At 37.3% G+C, this 25,348-nt stretch overlaps 2 protein-coding genes across 4 annotated transcripts in view; both read left to right on the plus strand.

Annotated features, from left to right (window-relative positions):
* TMEM263 (transmembrane protein 263) overlaps positions 1 to 25,348 on the plus strand; it is a 315,606-nt gene that overhangs the window by 55,762 nt on the left and 234,496 nt on the right. The gene's annotated exons all lie outside the window — the stretch shown is intronic.
* Positions 1 to 25,348, plus strand: part of POLR3B (RNA polymerase III subunit B) — an 87,229-nt gene that overhangs the window by 33,829 nt on the left and 28,052 nt on the right. The window contains exons 15-23 of the mRNA XM_009276994.2: positions 2,865 to 3,065; positions 4,135 to 4,297; positions 6,275 to 6,428; positions 8,448 to 8,522; positions 9,205 to 9,303; positions 12,922 to 13,049; positions 20,064 to 20,273; positions 22,134 to 22,292; positions 23,725 to 23,842. Coding sequence (XP_009275269.1) covers positions 2,865 to 3,065; positions 4,135 to 4,297; positions 6,275 to 6,428; positions 8,448 to 8,522; positions 9,205 to 9,303; positions 12,922 to 13,049; positions 20,064 to 20,273; positions 22,134 to 22,292; positions 23,725 to 23,842 — 1,307 coding nt within the window. The remainder of the gene's footprint in view (positions 1 to 2,864; positions 3,066 to 4,134; positions 4,298 to 6,274; positions 6,429 to 8,447; positions 8,523 to 9,204; positions 9,304 to 12,921; positions 13,050 to 20,063; positions 20,274 to 22,133; positions 22,293 to 23,724; positions 23,843 to 25,348) is intronic.

A 25,348-nucleotide genomic window follows, 5' to 3' on the forward strand; every position in this document is an offset into this window, starting at 1 on the left:
GAGGAGGGTGGGTAGGAAAAAGGCAAAATGTGGCTGAATTTTGAGCTCTTTAAGGGCGGTGCCTTTTTATTCATATGAGATTGCTAGTATGAGCAAATTTGCAGCATGGAAGTTAGTACTTCTCTGCTAATGATACTGAACCATTTAACAGGGAAAACTGCTACATGCCATATTGTTGAAAAAAACCCACCCATAATTAAACCTTTAAATATTTGTCTTGGTTAGATTTTAGCCTGTGTCTACCTTCTGCTAGAAAGGATATTTTCATTCGTGCCAGTGGACAAAAACAAAAATACAATTACTAACTTTGTCTCTTACCTCAGACATCTGCAAGAGCAATTTGTGAGGTGGTTCCTGAAATCTAGCTACTAGCTTGTAAATGACTTTGAAGTCTATGAATTTTTAAGAAATTAGATTAGTCCAAGTATTTTAGTAGCTGGTAAAAATTGTGCAACTTAATTTTTAATCTTTGGAACTCTTGAGAGGGCTTTTCTGCCTAGCATGAAACTGAGGTTTTTCTTCAGTTCTTGTAAACAAAATTAACTCCACAATTGGCATCTAAAACCACCAACAGTCTGCTACTTACAAATCCCAGTGTTAAAGCTTATCACTATTTAATTTTTTGAGTGCCCCAAATGTAGTTAAATCTCTACAGTGCACGTAACCAAAACAATTGACAGATTTGTTTCTCTAAATGCAAGTGCTTTCTTCTAGCCAGTGCCAGTTTTTCCATTTGGACTGACAGAGATAAATCTGCCAACTATTCAGTACATATTGTAAAGTCTTCCTTCTTCCGCTATCTTTGGACTTTTTTTTACTGCCACATAAGCAGTTAAACACCATCTGCTCTTAAGCATTGAAAATAATTTCTCAGGAACAATGCCCAGTGCATACTATTCAAGAGATTAAGCAAATACCATAAAAATCATTCTTGGAAACGGCAATCTCCAATCTCACCAGAATGCTTCAATGATAGTCTCAAAGAGCATGAAATAACTCAGCAGATTCATAATTACACCAGAAGCATGCAGAAGAACTCGTAGCACTACTGCATCAACTGTACAGTGGTGTTCAGTGATATTTGCTATAGGTCGTCTTTTTACCCTGGAAAATACCAGAAGAGAGGGTAGGTCAGGCAGTAATGCCACAGGCCTAATAGACATCTCAGCATCTGCAGAATCATCCGATGCTGCTGAGGGAGCAACTTTCAGTTCATAGGAGTTTTCAGTAGGAAATTCTCCACTGGGGATGGTCTCACAACAGCTGTGGCCCCATTTTGGGTTTTTTGGACAACTTTTGAAGGAGTCAGTCTGTCACTTCCAAAGCACAAAGAATTTTTCATACTATTTATCAGGCAGTGTTTTTACCTCCCCTTTTTTCCAGTCTTTGAGATTTCACAGTCCTCTGGGCAGTGAAGAAGAAACCACGTGCTAATTTAGACTACAGATGCAATCATTTCTAGAGTGAGGAAAAACTACTCCTTTATTGTACTCTTCCACTTATATTCTGATAACTCCCAGTCCTTAAAGAATGAAATGGTCAGTGAGTGAACCTTTCCTGAGAAGGTTGAGCAAGTGGACAGGTTTCTTTTGACTGACTTACCATTGGGCATTATGTCTTCCCACTTTCTGTAACAAGGAAAAAAGGGAAGTTCTGCAGACTATTTGATAGTCTCTCCAGTGGAAGCAAATAGGAAAATCATTTGGATGGGTGGTGGTTTCTTGCTGTTCATCACAAAATGGGATTGTGCTGTTAATGTATAAATAAAGAAGTCAAGCAAATCACCCTCTAAAAGGATTTCAGTGTAGTACAGCAAGCGAGCTTCAAATTATTTGTTAGCATTGATGAGCTGAGTTTATCAAAACGGCTACAGGAATTAGCAGAAGGCAATAATTGGGAAAGCGTTACCTTTGAGATCTTCACTGCCTTTGGACTGACCAGTAACATGGTGGCTGGGGTAAATAGTAGTAATTGGGACAGAAACTTGCTGTATCCGCTGACTCAGGTGCTGGGAACTACATATGGAGTAGATGTCATGAAGTCAAAAATTGTAGCACCAAATTTCAAGATCTTACAGTAGAGATTATTAAATCTGCTTGGCATGGAAACATAATTGTGTCCTAGAACACTCTCTGAACTCCTGTTCTTCTGATTAAAACCACAAGTGATACTGCCTGTGACAGTCCTGAAACATGAAACCTCTGACACATGCATGGATCTTGCATTTCATATTTGGTGTAATCCTACCAGAGAAGTTGGATAGACTTAACCCACACACACTCTTCTTCGGTGAGAAGACATATCAGTGAGTCTTTTTCCTCTGGATTCTAAAAACAAAAGGCTTCAAGAAAGTACAGGCGGCTTTGATGTCAGACTTCTCCAGCATAAATGCCTGTGTTTCCTACAAAAATAACAAATCACGAAAAAGGCAGAACTGAAAGTTTGTGGGATCTATTGTAAAAGTGTATTTCACTCAAAATACCTTTTTTTAAATACTCAAAAAAAAAATCTATAAAGGGAGAACAAAAAATAATTTAATTTAGCTAAATTTGAGTATTAATTTACCTGTGAGGGACAGATGATGAAGAGTCTTTGTGTGATTGAATATATAATAGCAAAAGTATCCTCTCATCTGAAAGAGCAGTTCTTTTGTTTCAACTTTTTTTAATACTTAGTACAAGTATGTTATAACTAGTAGTTTATACGCAGATAGGTAATTAGAAAGTTGTTTTATATAAATGGGCAACATTTGCTGTGCAAAGCTCCTCAGATATCATTCTGTCTAGATACTGAAAAAAGACATGTAATGTTGAGACAGGGATAAACTGCAATAACTTTTTTGAAATGTTCATTTTATTCTACAGGGAAATTGGTCTCTGAAGAGATTCAAAATGGACCGCCAAGGCGTGACGCAAGTATTGTCCCGCTTGTCTTATATATCTGCTCTGGGAATGATGACTAGAATTTCCTCTCAGTTTGAAAAGACAAGGAAAGTGAGTGGTCCTCGGTCACTACAACCATCTCAGTGGGGGATGCTCTGCCCATCTGACACTCCTGAAGGAGAGGTGCGGAACTTCTATTTTGCTTTCAGTATTTCTTGTCCTGAGGAATGGAGAGACTGTTTATTTTGAAGCAGGTGATCCTCCATCAGAGGAAGAATTCTGATGAGGAGGTTTCTGGAGAGATAAATTATCCTTGGCCTGATAACACAACTTGTGTGTCTTCTCACATCCCATCTATTTACATGCTGGTCCTACTTACTATATTGCCTTTTTTCTCCTACTGGAATGGACTGGCTGGAAACTGTTCAGAAATCATTTGGCTGTATGAGAATGACATGAGGCTTCCCATTTTTGCAGCACAGCTACTTGCTGTCTTTTGATCAGAGCAGAAAGAGAGGAGTCCTAAACTCTTACCCCTTTGTTCTTTAATAAATGTTCTGTTTTGAAGTTGCAGCGTCAACCTGCAATTTTTCTAGAAACATATATTATTATTACAGAAACAGCTTTAGCCTTTAGCTTGAGGAAGAAAAACACCTTTGTATGTTTTACTTTAAAGACATCATCCAGCTATTTCAACCAAACGATTGATGCTGACAGTCTTTTTTTTGTTTTGTTTTACTTTTTTTCTTTTTTTTCCCTGAATAGAAAGTACTGGGGCGATTCTGAACTTTCTGGCATAAATATGTAGTCAATATGAGCTAGTCTCATTAAGCAGCTGAAATAAAATTGCACTGTATAAGATACTTGGATATTTTTCATTTCAAAATATTAAAGTTTGTGTTAGAACATACAGGATATCTGGCAAATGGATAAATAGACTGATTTTGCATTTCCATTATGCTTCTAAGTAGCTGTTGCTTTGAAGAGAGAAATATAGGGTTATACATGGTTGGATAACTTAAGAACTACAACTTCATCGCCTATATTTTTTTATTAGTTTGTAAATGCTAAAACATTACATTTCAGTGTGATATAGAAAATTCTTCCTTTCTTCCCTCCTAATTTTCAGTGTAGTTAATTTGTTTCATTTCTTTCACTTTATTGTTCATAAGTACGGTTTTGGAAGAAAAAGATATGTATAGTATTAATAATTTGGAATAAAATGGATAAAAGATGTATTTTTTTATTTTAGGCTTGTGGTTTGGTTAAAAACCTTGCCCTCATGACTCACATTACTACGGATATGGAAGATGGCCCGATTATTAAATTAGCCAGTAATCTTGGAGTTGAAGATGTCAACTTACTCTGTGGTGAAGAACTTTCATATCCAAATGTGTTCCTTGTTTTCCTTAATGGTATGTAACTTTTCAGCAGTCTGACCCTGATTTGTTGCTGATGGAGAGTTAGGCTTCGGAAACCCTCCAACAATTTTTGGAGCACCGTCAACCGCAGATGCTGTTTTCCAGTGTAGATAATTTCATCTGTAAATATTTTGATAGGGTTAGGTAGAGTAGACAGGCCAGATGATGCCACTTAGTTACCTGAAGTTGTGGCCTCAGAACTCTGAATGCAGATATGTGTAGCTGGGAAATAGAAGCTTTTTCAAATTTCAGTACTGTTTTTAAGCACACTTGCATAAATAGGCACAAAAATATGTACATTCTATTACAGATTTGTTTGTTTTTTCAGGCATTCACCAAATGAGGTGCCATTCATAAAGTACTTTTAAAAGAGAATAATGCTGCTAAATTTGTAGTAACTAAATTTACAAATTCAGAGCTTCATTCACAGAAAGTATTTAATTTTACTGTAATCTTTATGTATTTTAATATATATTCATGCAAGTGCCTTTAAAAACAGAAAGGAAACATCAATTGTTTGCAAAGTTTAGCAATGCTATTATCTTTAAAACTACCCTTTAAAGGGCAACTTGCTTTGTGAATGATTAGAAAAAATTAGACCTTGGAAAACAGGCCTCTTTGTTAAAGGAATGATTTGGCATATGTGCTTTGCATCTGCATGCTTATGTTCCTTTTACAACTGATCTTTTAATGTTTCTAAATCAACAGGTACTATGATACCAGATTTCAAAATACTGACATTTTAAAAACTACAACTGTGATTTAAAAATAGCCTTTGTCAACAGTATCCACTTCCAGGGACTAGTACTTAACGTCTGTCACCATGAATAAGTTCTCCATTTACCTTTGAATTAAACAGCAGTTGTTCTTCAATCCTGCCTTTTCCCAGTAACATAAAAGCAACACTTGACCAAACTGCATTCCTTTGCTCTGCTTTTCTGTAGCAGTATGTTAAAGATAAGGTTCAGTGAAACCACGTGCACTCTTTTCTGTCTCATTTTATGGTCCAAACGGGATTGCAGAGCAGAAATATTGGACTCTTCCTTCACAAGCTCAATCTGTGGTATAGAACAAGATAGTTATGTTCCCAAAGTAGATGATCTAGTACTAAGTGAGTCAAAACAATTACTGTTCAGTCTACTAGTTTGTGGGTTTAATCCATAAAAATTTCAGGCTTGTGAGTGGCTGACTTGATTCTGATTTAAACTTGAGACCTAAGAGGGCAGAAAATCTGTTAAGTACAAATCCTTTAAGCTATAAGGACCTTTGTATTGTCTTATAAACTCCCTAAACTATCATGCTTTGTGTCCTCCTTTAAAGTTTTGTTTAAAATGACACCATACTTATTTTTATTTATTAAGATGACTTTGGTCAGGTGACTCTTTTAAAGGCATTTTACTCTCTTGTTTGTTCATCATGCATCAGAATACTTAAGTATGTGCTAAAGTGCCCTGCTGAGATAGCAATAGCTTGTTGAGCTGAGTTCCTGAAGGAGGAATTCTGGTGCTGTTGTGGGTGATGACATGTATCAAAACTATCAGGTCTTTCTAAAATTTCTGACAAGGCAGCAGGACAGTTCCTTGGTCTGGTCTTGGAAACCTTGGATCCATTTCAGCACGGGTGAAATTGCAGGCTTTGGAAGTGTTGTTTGCTTGTACGCTAATCGGTGAATGGGCACCTGAGCAGAAACATATTTGAAGAAAGCTGGATGAAGCACACCATTTGGTTTCTGAAGTTATTGGGAGGCAAACAGATAGATGACCTGTGAAATTCTGACACTTTTTTTATGTTTACTGAGAGGAAAAAAAGAGCCATTTCTTATTCAGGTCAGAAAAGGGAAATTTTATGACAACTCTTATTATTTGCAAGAAGTAGGAAGTACTTCTATGCATGCTAGACATGATCAGAATTTCTAAATAGAGTTTTGGATATGCAAAGACTGCACCATGAATTTATTCTCTTTCTGAAAAGGTAACATTCTCGGTGTCATACGTGATCATCAGAAATTAGTCAACACGTTTCGGATAATGCGTCGAGCAGGTTATATCAATGAATTTGTTTCCATCTCTACAAACCTTTCTGACAGATGTGTCTACATTTCTTCCGATGGAGGGAGATTGTGCAGGTAAACATCTCGTGAGAATTATCTCACTAGTGAACTTACTATAAACACTGTTTTGTGCACTGTAAATATAGTGGGCTAAGGCTTTCACGAGTACAGATCTAAGCAAATTCAGTAGGACTTGAGCATCCCTTTTCTTCTTAAATAGCCCTCATTCAAAACAGACAGATATGAGAAACATACTGTATAGTCAAGCAACTTAAAAAAAAAAATGCCCAAATAAATCGTTTTATCTGTAAACAAAAGTAAAACCAAAATGTTTCTTTAATCTTCTTTAAAAAAAAAAAAAAAAAGGAAGGGGGATTAAAATCAACCTGATTGGCAACTCTACTAATGTCCAATGTCCTTGGAGGGGTGTTTTACTTCCTGTGAAGTGAGAAACAAGCAGCCACTCGCCTGATATCCTATGGGTGTGATACCACATTTTAGAATAAGAAGCTACTCTTTGTCTTCAAGGGCCTTTACTTCTGGTGCAAAACTTCCTCAGGCATGTATACCTGTTTGCTGTAATACCAAGAAGTATGTCTCACAATTTTGGTTTATTTCATTACTTACCCTTAAGTAGGTAGGGAATTCAATAAACCTATAAAGAAGGTCTCCACCTTGAGGTGCTTATGCTCTTTATTAGACAGAAAGAGCGCCTGAATAACAGTCATGTCACAGAGGAAAGCAAAAAGGAATTGCGTGGCTAAAATGAGAAAGAGTGGAACATAACAATATTTTGAGACAGAAAATCAGGATGATTTATAGTAGAGACTAGAGACTCCAGTCAGATTATGACAGCATTGTGCTAGGTTATTTACAAGTAAAACATCTCCAGGCCCAAGTAATTAGCCTGAAGAACGAGGCATAATGAGTTAATAAATATATGCATATTTTAGGATTGAATAGCTGTGTGCTTATTTTGTGCGTACTTTAAAGAAGCAGCAGTCACAACTACAGTTGGCATTCCACCTTATTCATTAGTTGAATCTCAGAGCATGTTGAATGCAGTTTGAGGCATGCTAGAGGCTCCAAAATAGTACATGTACAAACCATTAGTTAATCATACCTGGTCAAGAGATTCAGAGTAGGAGAACATTCAGTGGCAGAGAAATCACTTTTCCAGTCAGGGCTAATATCGGCCGTTCTGCAGGTTTGGAGATGCAGCAAAACTTCCAATTTGTAAAATAAAGACAAGTGAAGTCACGTGGATTTCCAGGAGTTTACCAAGTTTGCTTTGTGGCACCCCCCACCTGCAATTGTTCAGATACCCCTATTAACCATTTAAAAGTGCTCATTAGTCTTCAAACAGTTATTTAGACCTCAGAGTGGACTCCACAAGTATCTTGCAGCTATTTGCTGCTCTTTATAAGAGCAGCTTGTCCAAATAGCAACAGCCCTTGACGTTTCATTCTTGCATGCCATCCTTTGTGTCAGTGTTTTCTTGCTGTAAGGAAGCCTTCAGAGATCCATGTGCTGTTGAAATTTATGGATTCATCTGAGGTCACACATAGTAAATGCCTGTACTTTACATCATGTAAGTAACAGCAAAATACATTCTTGCATGTGGATGCTTGAGCACAAACTGTTCACTCAGTGTTGTATGAAGTCCCTGCAATATCCACAGAACTTAATGCCATTCCTAGCTTTGTAGATTGGGAAATCTTAAATCTTTTAAAGCCATCAACAAAATGTGTAGGTAAAACTTATAAAATGTTAGTTTAAAGATTTAGAAAGGGGAAAAAAGGCTTCCTCCTCAAAATTGAAATCTTAATTTTTCTTGTACACTTTTGTGGTACTTCATAGACAATATGTCAGTTGATACACAAATATCTCTGTGTATCAAACCAACGTCTGAATAATTACTGATTGTATTTATGTGGCTGTATCAGTTAAAGGTGGATAAATTTTAAAAGTGGTTTATAAAATAGGTTGTGCATAGGCAGGGTTCCTACTGTAAGTATAAATTAAGTTACCTGCCTAAGTACTTGCTATGATAATCCTTTTTTTTTTTTTTTTTTTTTTTTTTTTTAATTGTAGACCCTTACATAATTGCAAGAAGCAAAAACCTGCGGTTACAAACAAGCATATGGAAGAACTGGCTCAGGGGTACAGGTACACAGTTCAAGTAGACCATATTAATCTTCACTAAGTAAATACTGTGTGGAAATATTTCAGTCAGTCAGTATTTCACAATCTTGGGGTTAGCTATGTAAAGAAGTCTACTCTCCTATATAAATTAATAGTCATATTGGAGGTTTTCTGTTTAAAGTCAAATTAAGTCTGGTCGTCTTATTTTGTTACTGATATGAAATTTGGTGATCATACAGAATAAATACATCTCGCAGCCTCATCTTTCCGCAAGTGGAAGTCCTGAGGCAGTATCGTCCTTCTCCTGATTGAGAAATCAAGCACTTCAGAGGAATATCAACTTGAGCGTCCTAAACTAGGCACATTCAGAATTGGTTCTGAAACTCCTTGCAAATTCTTAGTTCGGGTGTTTAAAAAAACACACTTACACAAAAGTGTTTAAATTTAGCTTTAACTAAATTTTGCAAAACCATCACAAAAACTTACTAGATTACCCTTATATTTGCCTACATTTATAGTGATGATGAGTACATACAGGAAGATCTTATTTAGTTGTTCAAACAAGTAACATTGGTCAGTCAGACTGTGAAGCAGTGAATGGGCAAGGGGATTAATTTAAAATACAGTTTTCTTCTTTATGTAGTTTTATTTTTGCAGAAATATAAGAAAAGAGTACTTCTAGTGTAATTTTTTAATTTAACTGTAGGAATTTTGAAGACTTCTTGCACGAAGGCCTCGTTGAATATTTGGATGTGAATGAAGAAAATGACTGTAACATTGCACTATATGAACATACAATTAATAAGTAAGTATGCGTTCAGACTAAACACTGGTACAGGAAAAACTTTCATAGGGTGACTCTCTGAAATGCAAGCATATTAATAATGTTACCGTTTTCACACATACACAGTGCTCCCTTGCTAATGGTTGAAACAACTCCAGATGAAAGCTAAAGAAAGAAATCTGTTTACACACATCCTAAATTGTCCATGGGATAGTTACAAAAAATGGTTTAGCTTTTGGGTTTTGGGAGATCTGTTCCTGCTTCTAACTCTCAAAAATATGAAATACTTAAAGGTATATCCTTTGTTTCTCTGGATGTGGCTCTTTTTTGTTCTAATCATTGGGCTGCTCATCGTAAGTAATTTTATACAATAGGAATCCAGAAGGCAAATGGTTCTACATGTTAAATGATGATCTTAGCATGTCATGATTGTCATTTGGAAAAATATCTTTCTCTCTTATGGCTGGGGGGGGGGATTTGGAAAAATATCTTTCTCTCTTATGGCTGTAGAGGGATCCTAGACAACCAGCTTACACTAAATGTCTGAAATACTGGAATGAGACCTTCCCTTTGACTTTTGGATGTATAATAGTCCCTGATAAAAATGTCTGTATCATTCTGTATGTTCCTTACCACATATGTTAAACCCATTCCTGGTATGTGATTTTCATTTAGAAAGATTTTCAGATTTTTTGTGTTTTCCACATATATGAAGGACCTGGTGCTTTGTTTTTTTTCCTCTGTCTTGCAACTGTGATTAAAGAGCCCACATTAAAGGAAGGATTCTTTTAAATTTTTAAGTCCTCCTATCTTTTTACTTTTTTTTTAATATTTTTCTGACGATATCCTGTCAACCGAAGGCTGAATATAAGATGTTAGAAGTTATCTCCATGAAATGTTTGATCAGTAGATTTATGCAGAAAACGCATTTTCTAAATATTCTGTCCTGGTCAAGTACTCGTGGAAGCCAATAGAAATAGATGATTGATTCCAGTGGAGCTGGACGAGACCTTCAGCTATCTTTAACCTTTGCCAGATGAAATGCATTAACTCTGCTAATTAAATTGTATTGCTCCTGCCCAGACTTTTGAAGACTTTATCACTTTAAGAAATTACTCTTGCATGCTCTTGGCTGGCTTCTGTATACATGAGCAAAGAAGAGCACACACAGTTGCTGTCATTTGTGCCAAAATTAAATAACTTCCACAAAGCACCAGAGCTGAAAAGTTTAAGTTACAGGACATCTGACTCAGCTAGGAAGATTAATGGGAGCGTATCACATGAAATCACTGTTTAGTCAAAAATAGGAGAAGGCCGTGAACTTCCAATGGACTAGTGTAAGGAAATGATTCTACAATAACTGCCAAAAAGTTTGGGAGGTTCTTGTGCTGTCCATCAACTTGTTTTGAGTTTACCTTCAATGCTTGTAGCTAATAGTGCCATAAGTATCTGAGCTTGTACCGTATGAGCACATTGCTCCTTGTGTTTAGTAATGATATTCCCTACATCCTGAATAGTTGATTTGTGCACTCCCAGCTGATCAGCTTGCATTTTAAATGGTGTGACCATGTTGGTACAACTTGTTCTAGTAATACAACTGATACAGTCCACTATTGTGAAGTATCCCATTAACATTCCTGCTTTTGTAATGTAGGCTTCTTTTAGCTACAGTATCCTCTCTTTACCTTTCCAATCCAATTAGGGGGTTTTTCTTTGGAGGATTTGACTCTACTTAATGCGTTCAATTTCTTCCTTACCCATTTGTAACTGATTTTCAAACTCACGAGGTTGCCTTCCTTTCTTGGGCCCATTTCTGGCGGTGGCATTTTGACTTGCAGAAATCAAACTGCTCTGTAAAGTTTGAAGGTCTCTCATTAGCACTGTGGAATACTTCATAAGATGGTAGAAGCCACATACGTTGCATCTTCTTTGGTTGAAATAGGATTGACCTCGATGGAAAAATACTTGTGTTGAATACCCTATCATCTGAAAATGTATATGTAGTTCCATGCACTAGTACCTTCTGAATAAATTTGCTAACTTCACTATCAGTAAGTCTTAAGCCTCTTGGTTTATTGTTTGAGAAGTGTCAGCGGTTCTATGAAGTTCTACAGAATGGGGGAGCAGCCTGTGCTTTAAGTTTGCTACTGGCTCTTGAGACCATTTTGCAATTACTTGACTGCACTTGGGATTTTACCATTCGTATTTTCTTAAGACATGCTTCAATTAACATAGCTGCTTTTTATCAAGTGGAGAAAAATAGTGGCTATTCTCTGGCCATATTTGTGATTTATGAAGATTTCTGGGACTGATAGATAATTTCACTAGGCTTGCTCCTCAGGGTTTCCAGATTTTTTTTTTCAGTTTTCAGATTTAATTTTTTCCATTAGTACGTACATTGTTTATGTAAGTTCCTGCTGGTCCTTGTCTTCAGTCTGTATGTACTTGTGGGTAATTCCTCAGCCTTTTTGAGCTTGTGATGCTTTGCCGTCTTTTGAGTGTTGTCATAATAAAGATTTTTCCAGTCATTTTCTTTGCAAGGTCTTGAAGTTTAGTAATCAAATTAATTTGTTTAACTATTTTTAAAAACTCTTCCAAAAGACTTCCAAGAGAAGTCAAACATTAAAGATGGGATTTTCAGAATGCAGTGGGTTTAGGTGTGTGGGAGAAGCAATGTATGCCTAAATCCAAGCTCTGTGTAATAACTCCAAAACATTGTGAAAGATATGCTTTGGATAGGTTTAGTTATAATTATCTTTATTTCAAAATTCCCCATTTCCTAGTTACTTATCTTGATTTAAAAAGCAGATCTGCTCCAGCCAAGCTTTACTCTATGCTCCATCCTTAGTTATTAGTCACTCCGCTGGCATCCCAATGCACCTTATGATTTAATTGTCTTTATTGAGCACAGACTTTCTCCTCTGAAGCTCATGCCAGGTAGAACAAATTTTGTTATCTCTCAGTCTTTACTTCTTGTCCCTGTCTTTTTACTTCTCATCAGTACTGCCTTTTAACAACATAATCACTTCCAAAATATTTGCAGAGCTTTTCAAATAGTGTTTTGTTATGCCATATCACCCATGGCACTGGATCTGGTTTGGACACAGATGTTTTCCCTCTAACTGATATTATATAATGGACCTTAGGAAACTAAAACTACACTTCTGGTTTTTTTCAATACCTGAATCTGTCTTGCTCTTCCTTCCTCCACCTCCCCAGTGGATTTCTAGATCTCCGAGATTGGTAATTTGATGTGGAGGACTCTCATTACATGAGAAGACATTCCTTAAGGCATTTTGGGTCTTACTATATAAACTGATGTATTGTTTTACTGAGCTCCTTCAGGTTGTCGTTATCTGGAGGTTTTTTCTCCATGATGGAAATTCATAAACTCTCATTTATTTCCCCTTTCATTTCTTTTCATGTGGAAACACTTAAAGCCAAAAGAAAGTTGTTGGTTTTTTTTTTTTTAAAGTAAAAAATAAAAATCCCATAGTGAATCCATATTTTGAGGTCCAACTGGCTTACATTTCCTGAACGGAATTGAATTGAAGTATTATGAGATACTACTAAATTAAATAAATTCTGGTTAAGATGTTTGTTCACAAGGCTGCTATAATTGGTACTCTTTCTTTTAAGAGATACAACGCATTTGGAGATTGAACCTTTCACGCTGCTTGGTGTCTGCGCTGGGCTGATTCCATATCCTCACCACAACCAGTCCCCAAGAAACACTTATCAGTGTGCCATGGGGAAACAAGCAATGGGTAAGACTTTTTTATGCCTTTTTGGAGTGTTATGTAGTTTTTGAAGTTATGTAGCAAAAGTGACAAAACAGAGAAATTCTTTCCTAGTTCACATAAAAGCTTTGCTAGGAAGAGGAAAAAACCACTTCTTTAGCTTTGAGGAAGAAAGAATTTACCTCTGAAAGCTGGAAAAATTAAAAGGAAAAAAATACCAGTCAGTTTTACTTAATGGAGACCATATCTGCAGGTCTTAATACTTAAAAGAAAAATTGGAGAAACTGGGGCACTATTGCTTTTTTGTTGTTTTTTTTTTTTATAATAGTTATCTTTCAAGTTTTCTGACTTTCAATTTCAACATAGCTGCAGGATTGGCAGAGTGGGGTTTTTTTCTCTTTCTGCTGCAATGTGCTGTGGGTTTCCAGACAAAAAGAGTTAAAAAGTGTTCTCACAAAGAGAGAGAGCACAGAGAGAGGAGAATTTCCCTGAATAGTTGAGTAGGTGCCCTAAAAATAAATAAATAAATAATTACATTGACATTAGAGAGTAAGAGGAATCAAAATGTGAAAGAGAGTGCTTAGTTACTTGAATACTTCCTGCAGCCGTAGTATAGATTTTGGGCTTTTTCTGGTTTGGATGAAGAGGGCAAGTAACAGCCTCTCACGAAAATGACTGAAACAAAATTAATTTCCTGATCACTTAATAATTGTTTTTACAAATGTGATAGTTGATCATTAAAAACCAACCATTTTGTAAATTTGCTCTTGTAGGTAGTTGACACTAGGTAAGTTCTAATCCTTCCTTTAATACACAGCTAAACTAGCATTAAAACATCCAAGTCATATGGCCCATGATCAAGCCAGAGTGAGTCCCAAGAAAAACCTGACCAGTAGTACATCAATTCAGACAGCTGTATTCAGACTTGTGCTGTACATGCCAGTTTTATGTCTTGTATTGATGGCTTGCTCACAAGTTGAGAGCTACAGTAGAACAACTCTGTGTCATGAAAAAACTACCACTTCTGTTAGGTTTACTAAACCATTTGTTTTGTGCTGTGTGTTCGAAACGGAAACACTGCACCTTTTGTGAGACTTCTCCAGCAGAATTAATAGCAAAGTAACTGCCTTGTGCTGAACTGTCATGTTCAGCGCATCAAAATAGCACAAAATAGCAACAGATGCATGTCCTCCCTTTAAATTTCAAAAAAAAAAAAAAGGAAAAAAAAGAGGAGCGATGCAATCTTTTTCCTTACAGTTTTCCCCCATCCCATTATCTTTCCCCCACCCCGAGTCTCTATTTTATGACTATTAGTCTCAGAAGGTTTGGTTAGTTACCACACACAGTTAAGCAGGATCAGTGTGTACAGAAAGCCAATTCAGTATCTGTGGAGTTCTTTTGTAGTTTTCTGTGTGAAGGTTTTTTTCCCGTTTTGTTTTGAGTGTCATTTGCAATTCATTGTCTGTGTTTTCTGAGGTTGGTGTATTCAGCTGCTTTGACCCTAGGTCTTGCACATTTAGCTCCTTGGATACAATCCTCTGACGTTCTGCTGACGCTAGGAACACAAAAGCCATTGAATATCTTGAGCAATAAAAAAAGCCTTTGTTTCGGTTTGTTATGACAAAACACCTGACTCAAAGAATAAGCAGATAGATAAAAGTACATTTTAAAAGTTGGCACATGACCTGAGCTATATTTTGCTCTGCCTGAAGTATCTGCAAACACCTGAAGCTTTTTGTAATAACCGCTTAAAAACAAGCCACCGTAAGTGGCAATATGTAGGGACAAAAAAGATTTTTCCCTACACTTATTGATCAAATGAGACCTAGAAGATATTCCTGAAACATTACACATACTTTTTTTCTGTTTGTATTTATGAAGAGATGTGATGTAGTGCTTCAAACCCCCACCTTTAAGGTAACCATCCACCCTTCTTGCTTTCTTCCCCCATCCTGAAATTGCAGAGCAGCTCCGGGTCCAACATAGCCATGTGGAAAGTCTCATGTCCAAGACCACTGTGTCACTCCCTCAGCTGTCAAAACCTGGGGGCATGGAGGGAGCCCCGACACTCAGACTGGGAAAGGAGAGCCTTCTGCTACTCCACACTGACCCCCTCTGACCACATCACAGGGCTGTGCCAGCAGCTTTGGACAGTCTTTGCTCTTTTTTTTAAGCAACATCAAGCTAGGGAAAGGTGTGAAAGCACAAGTAAATGGAGGGTGGACATCAGAGCTTGCAATGGGGTCTGTAATCCAGTATCCCTGACAAGTGTTAGGTATTAAAATATTAATGTTTCTGCAGGATAATATTAAATGTCCTGAAAAATACCTCCCATTCATGGGCAGAATGAGTCATCTTATTGGAAGACTAGGGCTGTGCTTAGTGAGCAAACTGGATTTCAGTGAAATGAAATTGAAATGAAATCCCTCTGTTTTGGCATAGATAATTTACCATATGTTGCAGGTTGAACTGTAAGACTGAGGAGAAGTTATGATTAGGTGGCAAATACAACAGCAGCTGGAAGAACCTCAGTTGAACGTTGACATTTCAGTGCAAAGTTAACAGCTGTAGCTTAAAATCCGGGAAGTATTTAAGATTAAAATACAAGAGTCTGTACTGTTTGCATTCCATGTGTTGCTAAAATAACGTTTAAGAGAATCAAAGGCTCCTACAATTAGAGAAATAATTTTAAATGGAGCTTTTCAATTCCATTAAGACATAGAAAATCAGTCAGTTTTACACACTGTACCTCTGTGACCGTGAAGTGTTGTGTAAAAGCCTAATCTAAGAAATGAAAACATACACATTTTCCTGCCAGTAATCCACCATATTGCACATGCACATGCGCATCTGTGAAAGTGGCAGTGTGGGTACACAAAGCAAGCTGTACGCTCTCACAGCCCAACTGTGCACTGCAGTTTCAACCCAAATGTCGTAACGCAAGTCTTGAGTAAGGAAAGAAGGGTTTGGGTGTTAATTACTACTTTAACCTGTGAAAGAGCAGAAAGTATTTGAGGGGAGGGTGGTAGGTGGATGAGAGCTTTGTTGCAGAGGTTTATGTTGAAGCAACTTCTTTGATATGACAAAAAAACCCTCTTACTGTATCATGTACATTCTGCTTTGCTTCTGTGAAATAGCAGAGCCCTTTATATACTGCTTTGCCTTGTGCTATAACCAGCTGAACGTGTTAAAATTGAGTTGAGAAGACAAATGTGCTTCAAGGAACTGAGTGCTGGGGGTTGTTGGTTTTTGGCAGTTGTGAAAGTCTTGTTGGTGGGCTGAGAGCTAAAGTGCTCCCAAATTTTGTACTGCTAGCCTATTGGCAGAGAATTGAAACAAATGTCAAAGCAAAACTGGCTGTTGCTGGTCATCACAGCTGGACCTGGGTGCTTTGTGGCCAGGGCTCAGTTCTCCGCTGCTCTTTGAGGAGCAGCGTTTGTGCTCTGTGACACGGTCTCTTTGCCAGCTCTTCCCTCCCTGGTAGCAGGTACAGAAGTGCTGAGACAGAAATGAGCCGGACTACTTCCCCCAGTTTACCTATAATCTTTTTAACTGACTTCTCAATCTTTCTATGGTGAAAAGAGTATTTCAAATGCTGGACATCCAGATCACTTAACACATGTACTGTGAAAATCTCTCTGAGCTGAGTTGGAGCCCCCTCCACAAGGTTCAGTGCAGCGTTTAAAAACTGTACTCCTTTCTCTGTTGGTTTGTGCTCATATAGAAGGATAGAATAGTAGAAAATCCATGGGAAATCCGGGGAAAAAACAGAAGTACAGCAATTCTTTTCTTGGCATGTGCAATAATAGCCCTTTTGGCTCATATCTTAAGTAGATTGATTTCTGTATCCTTGTTAATTTTGATTGTACAGTTTAATGTTGCTGTAAGTAATACACCAGAGAATTGGATAAACGCTTATTTTAGCTGGCTGTTTGTTCTGGTGAGTTCTCAAAACTTTCTGCATCAGAATAACAATATCCCATTTATGCTAAATATCAATAGATAGCATTTTTATAGTGATTACTTCACACTGACAAATGATCAAATGATACTTTAAAAGAAAAAAAAAAAACTTGTCAGGAAATGGAAAAAAGGAAAGAACGCACATGTGCATTCACAATATACCAAGCGCTGAGAAAAGCAAGAAAATGATCTTTGTTGTATCCAGGTCAACCTTGTGTGTTTTGCTTTAAACAGGGCTAATTACCAATGAAAAAAATTGGTTCTTGCTGTTGGGATAATTATAAATGTGGGTCATTGTGAGCAGGGTTTGTTATGGTGAACTTTAATTATACTTTACTTTTGCTTGGCTGTTTGGCTGAAGCAAACAAGGGCTCTGTTCTTTCAGAGAGAAAGCAGAAATAAAGCTAGTGACTTCCTTCATTTCAGCGCCCACACAGAGGTCTCATCCCAACACACCAGTCCTCAGAAGAAGAGAGCTGCTTCTTAAATAAGCAGATTGTGGTTTAAGTCTCTGGTTTATTAGACTAGTCTAGAGAAGGCATTATTTGTATAACCATTAGATCGTAGCAATTAAGACAAATATTGCTGATGTATGGCATGCTTTTTGGCTAATTTATTTCACTTGTGCTCTCGAATTCTCTAACCAGTTTCTTTCCTGCTAGGATATGCATCACTGATACATATGTATAAGTTTTCCATTTGATATGATACAGCATTCAACTCCTGAAGAATTGCCTGAACACAGTTTATTATTGAGGCTCAAAATCTCAGTAATGTCAGTCGCTCATGGCTCCTGGTCTGATACAAACAGTAACAGTTCCATTAAGCTTATCTGAACCTCTGATAAAAATGCCAACTTTAAAATATGTGAAGCATCTGAGAGAGAAGTAATTTGCATTACCTGAAATATGTAAAAGTGTCATCTGTAATCCTTGATATATAGGGGACTTCCACAGGTTGTTAACGGGGTATAAAGCACAAGTTTAGCTGTGGTCAGGTGCTCCAGACTTCAGTCCATCTTAGCATCCCTAACCAGTGAACTATAGCAGGTACAGCATATAAGCATCTCGGAGGAGAAAAAAAATTGCAAGCATTTCAAAAGTGAAAGTTGGCGTGGCTTACTCAGGAGAAGATTTCTCTCAACAACAGGAAAATGTACCTATCCATGAAACTTTTCAGATAAGCTCTACAGCAGACAACCTATCCTGAAAGCACACAGATTATTCATTCTAGGTGCAGAGAGGAAAAAATGGTCTAAACCTCTAAGTTTTTAATTTGGAAGTAGATTTTCCTAGCTGTATAGTGGGAAAACCATTTTTTTTTTTTCAAAGTACAATGAAAACAATGTCTAATACTTAGGCTGAGAGAATATCAGAAGTAATAGGGCCTTCAGATGGTGGGCCTTGCAGGGGGGTGACTGGGGGAAGGTCTTCAGTGTTGATGAATCCAGGCCCTACCAGCTTGCTTTTTACTGGAGACAGAAAATACTGCCCAGGGATGATTAATTTCCTTCTCCAAGAAAAAGACAGAAAAGCAACTGCTCAAAAGTAAAAGACAAGTACAGCCTGTCAGCTTTACCAAATCTTCCTCGCTGTTTGAAAATGCTGTGCCCATGGCTGCAAATCCACTTTCTAGAACCCAGGAAAGTCCAGGCGTGCAAGAGCCAGTTATAACAGTTTATTTTCAGGCAGTATCTGTTGAGCTATCTCCCTGTTCTCATCCTTGGGAAGGGTAGACCTGTGGTGGTTTAGGAGAGAGAGCTTAGTGCCAAGGACAGGATAGGTCTTTGGAAATGCCCGTGATGCTGCCTGGTTTTAGACATTTGGTTTTCTAGATATTTTATTTAAATGCAGGTGTTTGGAAATTGCAAGTAGATGCATATAAAACGTGAAGCTGGCCTCCCCTAAGAGCAGATTTGTGTTCAGCTGTACTATATTCTGACTATGTGAAGTCTTCATTATACACTGGCTGCTTTGACCTTTCCTTGAAAGCAGCCAGCCTCTGAAATTGCAGGAGAAAATGGAAAGGTTTTGAAAGACTCACCTCCTAAGTACAAGTACTGCAGAATATTTAGCACTTAAAACTTTAAAACTTTAACTTTTCAGACTATAATTTCTTAATTGCTTAGAGACATAGCATAGTCCTAGTATAGCAAACTCTAATAACATACGATTGCCTTAACTTTTGTTCTGCTACACAACGGTTTATGTTTCCCTGCTGGGTGTTAATTATTTTTTCCTCAGATTTCAGAAGACATTTTGGCAGTCTGATGGGACAGGGCCAAAAATTTCAGTCTCAAGCTGGGAGGTCTATACAAAGGATTGAATTCTGAACCGTAAATTTAAAATTAATTTCATGTAAAAAGACAAATATATTGTGAGTGAACTTCTACTGTAGTCTTTCTAGCAATGACGCCTCTAATTTCAGAAAGTAAATCAGTCTTGGCTGCTGCTAACTGTATGCTTTGTTCATGCTTTGTGACATTCTAACACAGGCTGCTGTTGAACTAATTATTGCCCAGAAAAGGAAGGAAATATGATGTGGAAGACGCAGAGCTTGATCCACAGTTCCTCTTGAACTCAATGGGAGTCTTTCTATTGATTCTCATGAAATTTTGGATCAGGTCTATGGAACACAAGTTCAGCTCTCCAAAAAAAAACCTATGGCTATTAGAACAATAAAAGCAGACTTCATACTTGCAGTTTTATTCAGTGTCATGACTAAAAAAGAAATCTTATTTGCATTCAGTCATATAGGACCTGACTTTGATTTCTTTTGTTTTTGTTCTTTTCGTCTTGATGCTTAGGTTTTCCCTGTTTAAGAAAAAAAAAATAATTCTTTCTGGAAGCTTAAATTAAGAAGCCACTTACATCTTTATTTAAATATAATAATCTAAAGTTGTTTTGGTTTGGTCTCTTTTAGGATTTTTTTCTCTTCTTTTCTTGAAGAATTTCTATCGTTAGATGAAATTCCTTAGTTTGTGGTTTTAGTTAATTTGCATTTTGGTAATTTTTTAGCCAGAACATTTCTAGGAAACTCAGTAATGTTCACACACTTTTGTTTTTCTTTTACATACAGGTACTATTGGATACAATCAAAGAAACAGGATAGATACTCTTATGTATCTTCTAGCCTATCCACAAAAGCCAATGGTAAAAACAAAAACAATTGAACTGATAGATTTTGAGAAACTGCCTGCTGGACAGAATGCCACAGTCGCTGTGATGAGCTACAGTGGTTACGATATCGAAGATGCTCTTGTCTTAAACAAGGCCTCTTTGGACAGAGGTAAGAACCATCAATTCTTTCCCACTTCTCTAGTGTGTGTTCTAATACATGTTTTAGTAAACTTGTCTCGTGGTGTTATCCTATAATAACTCTTATTACAGCTATGAACAGTACATCTCCAATTAAGAAATCAAATTCCAAAACTGCTTTGAATGCTTTTGTCTGTTTTCTGTATGAATAGTTATTGTAATTCCATGCTTGCAATAGTGCAGTGAAGTTGCCAACATGTGAATAAACTTCTGAGTATGGATATTATAAGAAAAAATGGCTAACTTTTGACCTAAAATAAAAAAGTACAAATGGTCCCTTTTTGAAAAGATTTAGTTTACAAAAAATGTAAGGTATTAGATAATCTGTTCGGTTGGGCTTGCTTTTTAGATGGTTACCTGAACCTTTGTTCATTACCAACAGAGGGGTCTCATTACTTTCACCAGTAACAAAACCTACAGATGAAATTAGACTTCTGAATGTATTTGGGAAAGGAATGGAACGCGTGGCAGTTTGTGTCATTATGAACTTGATGCTCTGAGGGAGTATTGCCTACTTTCTGAGAGAAAATAATAGTATTGTCTAAAGCAAAATAATTTAGTGTTTATTCAGAGATAAACTAATGACCTGCTTCCTTAAAAAAAAAAGTCTATGCAGCGCAGTGTATTTTAAGTAAAAGTACATAAGCACCAAATAGAAGGTAACTAAGTGAAACCTATGTTTGTGCTGGTCTGGCCTGTCTCACTCCCTCCACAATTCTTCAGTGCTTTATGTTAATGCTGCTGGGGGTTGTAGGAGAGGTGCCTGAAAACTTAGTCTCTCTCCTCGCTCTTTTCTAAATAAATTCCCTTGAGAGAAGACATGGTGCAGTGTGATCAAATTGGTTTTAGTTTCGGGTGGCCAGAATCAGATTCTTCCATGACTTTATTCCCCCACACACTCCCTTCCTCCTAGTTGCTAGGCAGCAATAATAGTATTCCTAGACATGCATCTTTGGCATTAATGTCTGCCGCATTTAATTTATGCCTCCTTTTCTAAAACAACAACAGGCATGATTTAAAACTGAATGTTTTCTTTTCTGGTAGACTGGTAACATTTACAGGGAGAGCTGTAGTGCTTGTCAGGAGTTACTTGACATAATCTGAAGATATAGATCTACTGTACGTGGCCGCAACCATCTTTCAAATGAACTAAAATAACGTAGGATTATTAGAAAGCCTTGCTTTTGTCTGTCTGTAATTCTAAATGTGATGAAAGTGTTTAGTATTGTGGCTAGTTGCTGTACTTGGAGAGAAATTCCAGAGATGCTACTTTTCTCATCTAAAACTCAAAACAAACCTATTTTATAACAATATATGTAATTCAGAATTCTTTCAGCTGGGGAAAAAGTGAGTAATGGGGTGATTATATGAAACACTCAGTCGGTACTTTCCTGGTAGGCTAGCTTGTGTCAGCTACAAACATGAGTAAAAGTTCAGGTTTCTTAGTACTCCCGAAATGAAGAGGTGCTGTTCTTGTCCTGTTACAGTCTCTTCTCCTATGTTATGTCTCCCTGTGGACCACCAAAGGTAAGAGAAATGATGCGTGCGTGTGTGTGCAGAGGTGTAGAAGGGGATTAGCACAACTTCAGAATTGGACCGTAGTGCAATGTCTAAAAAAAGTAGCATGCGTGATCTGATTTTTTTAAATTGTGAGCTACTAGGTATCCATGTACAATGTTAGGCATATTCAAGACAATGAATAATCTAACTAATAAAAAAATATTTTATATTCTGTAGCTCAGCAGGTGGTTCAGCATTCTTGTTTTATTCTGATAATGTGTTATAAAGAATCTTTGAACTCCTAGGCAGATGAGTTTCTGTTATATTTTAGGTTTTGGAAGGTGTCTTGTATATAAGAATGCCAAGTGTACACTGAAGCGTTACACAAACCAGACATTTGATAAAGTTATGGGTCCAATGTTGGATGCAGCTACCCGTAAACCAATCTGGCGCCATGAAATTTTAGATGCTGATGGTATCTGCTCTCCAGGTATGTCAAACTACATGTGCAGTCATGGCATGTTCATAATCTGAGGTAGAAATTAATGTTCTGTTAATATTTCTTGTGCACCTTGTTTTATACTTAGTGTAATTAATTTTTTTTCTTGAAGGTGACAATATTGTAATGGAAAATTAAAAAATGTTAGTTTCTGAAAGCAGCACGGTACCAGTCATTGGGGGTTTTTTTGTGGATGAGAAAATAGAGCTTTATGTTTAAGTAGAAGAGTAAGTCTTTAACAGTGTGAATCTGTTGAAGCATTAGAACTTTTATTCTTCTTATATCTCCAAACTGGCAAACTTTTAATACTGTAGTTTTTTGCTGTTTGTCTCTCGTGTTCTGTCGTTGTTTTTTAAGGATAGATTCCTTATTATTTTGATTTCATACGTCAAAACCTCCTAGCATGCTGTCAGTTAATGCAATTGTTTGAGGAAGTAAAACCTTGTGTTTTTAACACTTTAGCAATATGTTTGGAGAGAGATAAGAAAATAAATACAACTACATTTAGTTATGAGGATAGGTGTATAACTTTCCAATGGAAATAAATTTGAGAAAGAATCCTCCCATACTGTCATCCTTCAATTAGGAAATGGCTTAATAGATCTGCTGAGATCTAATAAGATGCTGTAAAAGGCACTAAACTTAATTCCATTATAGCAACACAATTGGGTCACTTTCGCTCTTTAGCACATCACAATGGAGCTTTCAAAGTTAATTAAAAAAAAAAGCAAGAATCTTCTGAAGTATTAGGATAGATAGGACTGAGGCGGACTCCAGACTGAGGCTGTTCTCAGCATGTAGGTAAAAACCTCTTTGAAATAGTTCATTTGGACAGAAGAGACACATAGGCTGAAGTTCAGTGTAATTTTGTGGAGGAGGTGGGAGGCAGGTACTTGATGTGCATTAGTATCATTGGGCATGCTACTGATCTGGTTTTCGATGTGAAGGGCAGGATAAGGGAATGGAGGGGAAAATAGCAGATGTATGAGACCAGAAGCAATAGGAGAAAGTAACTGCAAGGAGAGGCTGAAAGTAGTCTTGCACAACTCATTGTGGAAATGATGTGATGTCCTGAATTTAAGTGTGAATTTCTAAAATTTGTCAGTTACAGTGTTGCTTGTTAATTTTCTCCTTACTTATGGCAGATGACTTCAGATGCTTTTGTGTATTCTTTAGACCCAGGGTATGTTGAATAGCTATTCTCATAGTGCACCCAGCATGCAAGCTATTCTGTTTGGTTTTCAAAAAAAAGCTAGTTTAATGATTCCTTTACCAAGCAATATTTAATAAAATAACATGGCCTACTTCCTAGACATGTTCCTCCCACTTTGTCTTCCAGCTTACCTTTTTTTAAAGCTTAAAATGTATTTCTAACATAGGTAGCCAGATATGTTTTCATGGTGCTTTTTTTTTTTCTTTGAAGGTGAAAAAGTAGAAAATAAGCAAGTCCTTGTGAACAAATCTATGCCAACTGTGACCCAGACGCCTCTGGAAGGAAGTAGTGTGCCTCAGCAGCCACAGTACAAAGATGTGCCAGTAACGTATGTTGCATCATAACTTTATACTTGGGGAAGGTACATGGAGGAAAGCTATCTGAGAAAATATTAAATTCTAGAAAAGTCAAAAGAATAAACTTCCCTCTGCAAATTAGACCTAGTTCTCTAGGTCTTGATTTTTCACAGGATTTTTCAGAGCCTGGGCTATTTTCAGAAGTGCCTAGCCACTTAATCACTAATAAGTTAGATTCTGACACCTGAAAGGCTGGAATTGCAGAGAGGGAGGAACCCTCCTGAAGATGTATGTATAGAGAGGAATCACTGAGTAGGTTCCCAGGAGAAACCGAGGAGAGAGCTAAGACAGTGGTAGAGGGGAGAGGAGTCACTCATGGCTGAAGTGATGGAGAAACAGGAGAAAAGCAGGATGAGTGGGATGAGAACACGTGTGTACTTAGTGAAGGGGGCACATCTCCTCCATACTGGCTCCCACAGAAAACGGCCAATGCTGACTGGTGCTCAGCCTTCACTTTGCCAGGCAGGAGGCCAGGAGATGGAGGCCTTCCTATCTCAGAGGCTGACAGTCAGCTCGTTCTGGCCACTCCAATTAGATGTCCTTTACCAAGGCACCAGTGAATGGGAAAGGACAGTCAGTAGGAGTTTTTCCCATCCTGTCCTTAAAGAACAGGAGAGGGCTTCCGAGGTGTGAGATGAAAGTTTTGCATTAAACGTAAAAATAAATAAATAAATAATGAAGGGTTTTCCACTGTTTTGTCAGGAATAGCATTGACAGTTTGGTAAATTAGCAGAGAGCAAGGCAAGCAATTGGTGCCCAGATCAGAAAAGCAGAAATAGCTTTGCTGCACTTCTGTGTGTTTCATAACCAACAGAAAGCTCTAGGTTTACTTCTACATGATATCAATAAAGAAGTGAGGCAACAGTGTAATTATCAAGAGGAAAGAAGTAATCCTGCCAGGTAAAGACATGGATCTGAGTTTAGGTGTCATAGTTTGACCGTCTCAGCTACCTGAACAATGAGACAAAATAATCTCCTAAATAAGGTATTACCCTCATTCTGCAATATATAGAAGAAAGCTGATACCAGAAAAATTTCCTTTTCCTTCCTGCTCGGTCATGCCTACCTTCTTTTCTTTTTCTTTTTTTTTCCTCTCCTTCCAAAATCTCTGCATCTTGGACTCTAGAGTTCATCTCTTTCCGTACCTCATACTATGTTCTGCCCTTGGTTCATTTCCACACCTGCACCTGATGCATAGTTTCAGTCAGGATATTATGCCTTAATTTTGTTCTTAAATTCTCATGGTATATTCCTTAAACTCTCTTCTTCAACTATAACTCTCTATTTGACTTTTGTTTGTTTAACTGAAGATCCAGAAATTTGCAATATACTAGGAAGCTTTTTTCTGTCAAGAAGAGCCCACGTGACAAAAAAATATAGAATCATAGAATTGTTTAGGTGGGAAAAGACCTTTCAGATCATCAAGTCCAACCGTAAACCTAACACTGCCACGTCCACCACTAAACCATGTCACTAAG

This window comes from Aptenodytes forsteri, unplaced genomic scaffold (assembly GCF_000699145.1).
Source record: "Aptenodytes forsteri isolate BGI_AS27 unplaced genomic scaffold, ASM69914v1 Scaffold482, whole genome shotgun sequence".
Classification (NCBI taxonomy): Eukaryota; Metazoa; Chordata; class Aves; order Sphenisciformes; family Spheniscidae; genus Aptenodytes; species Aptenodytes forsteri.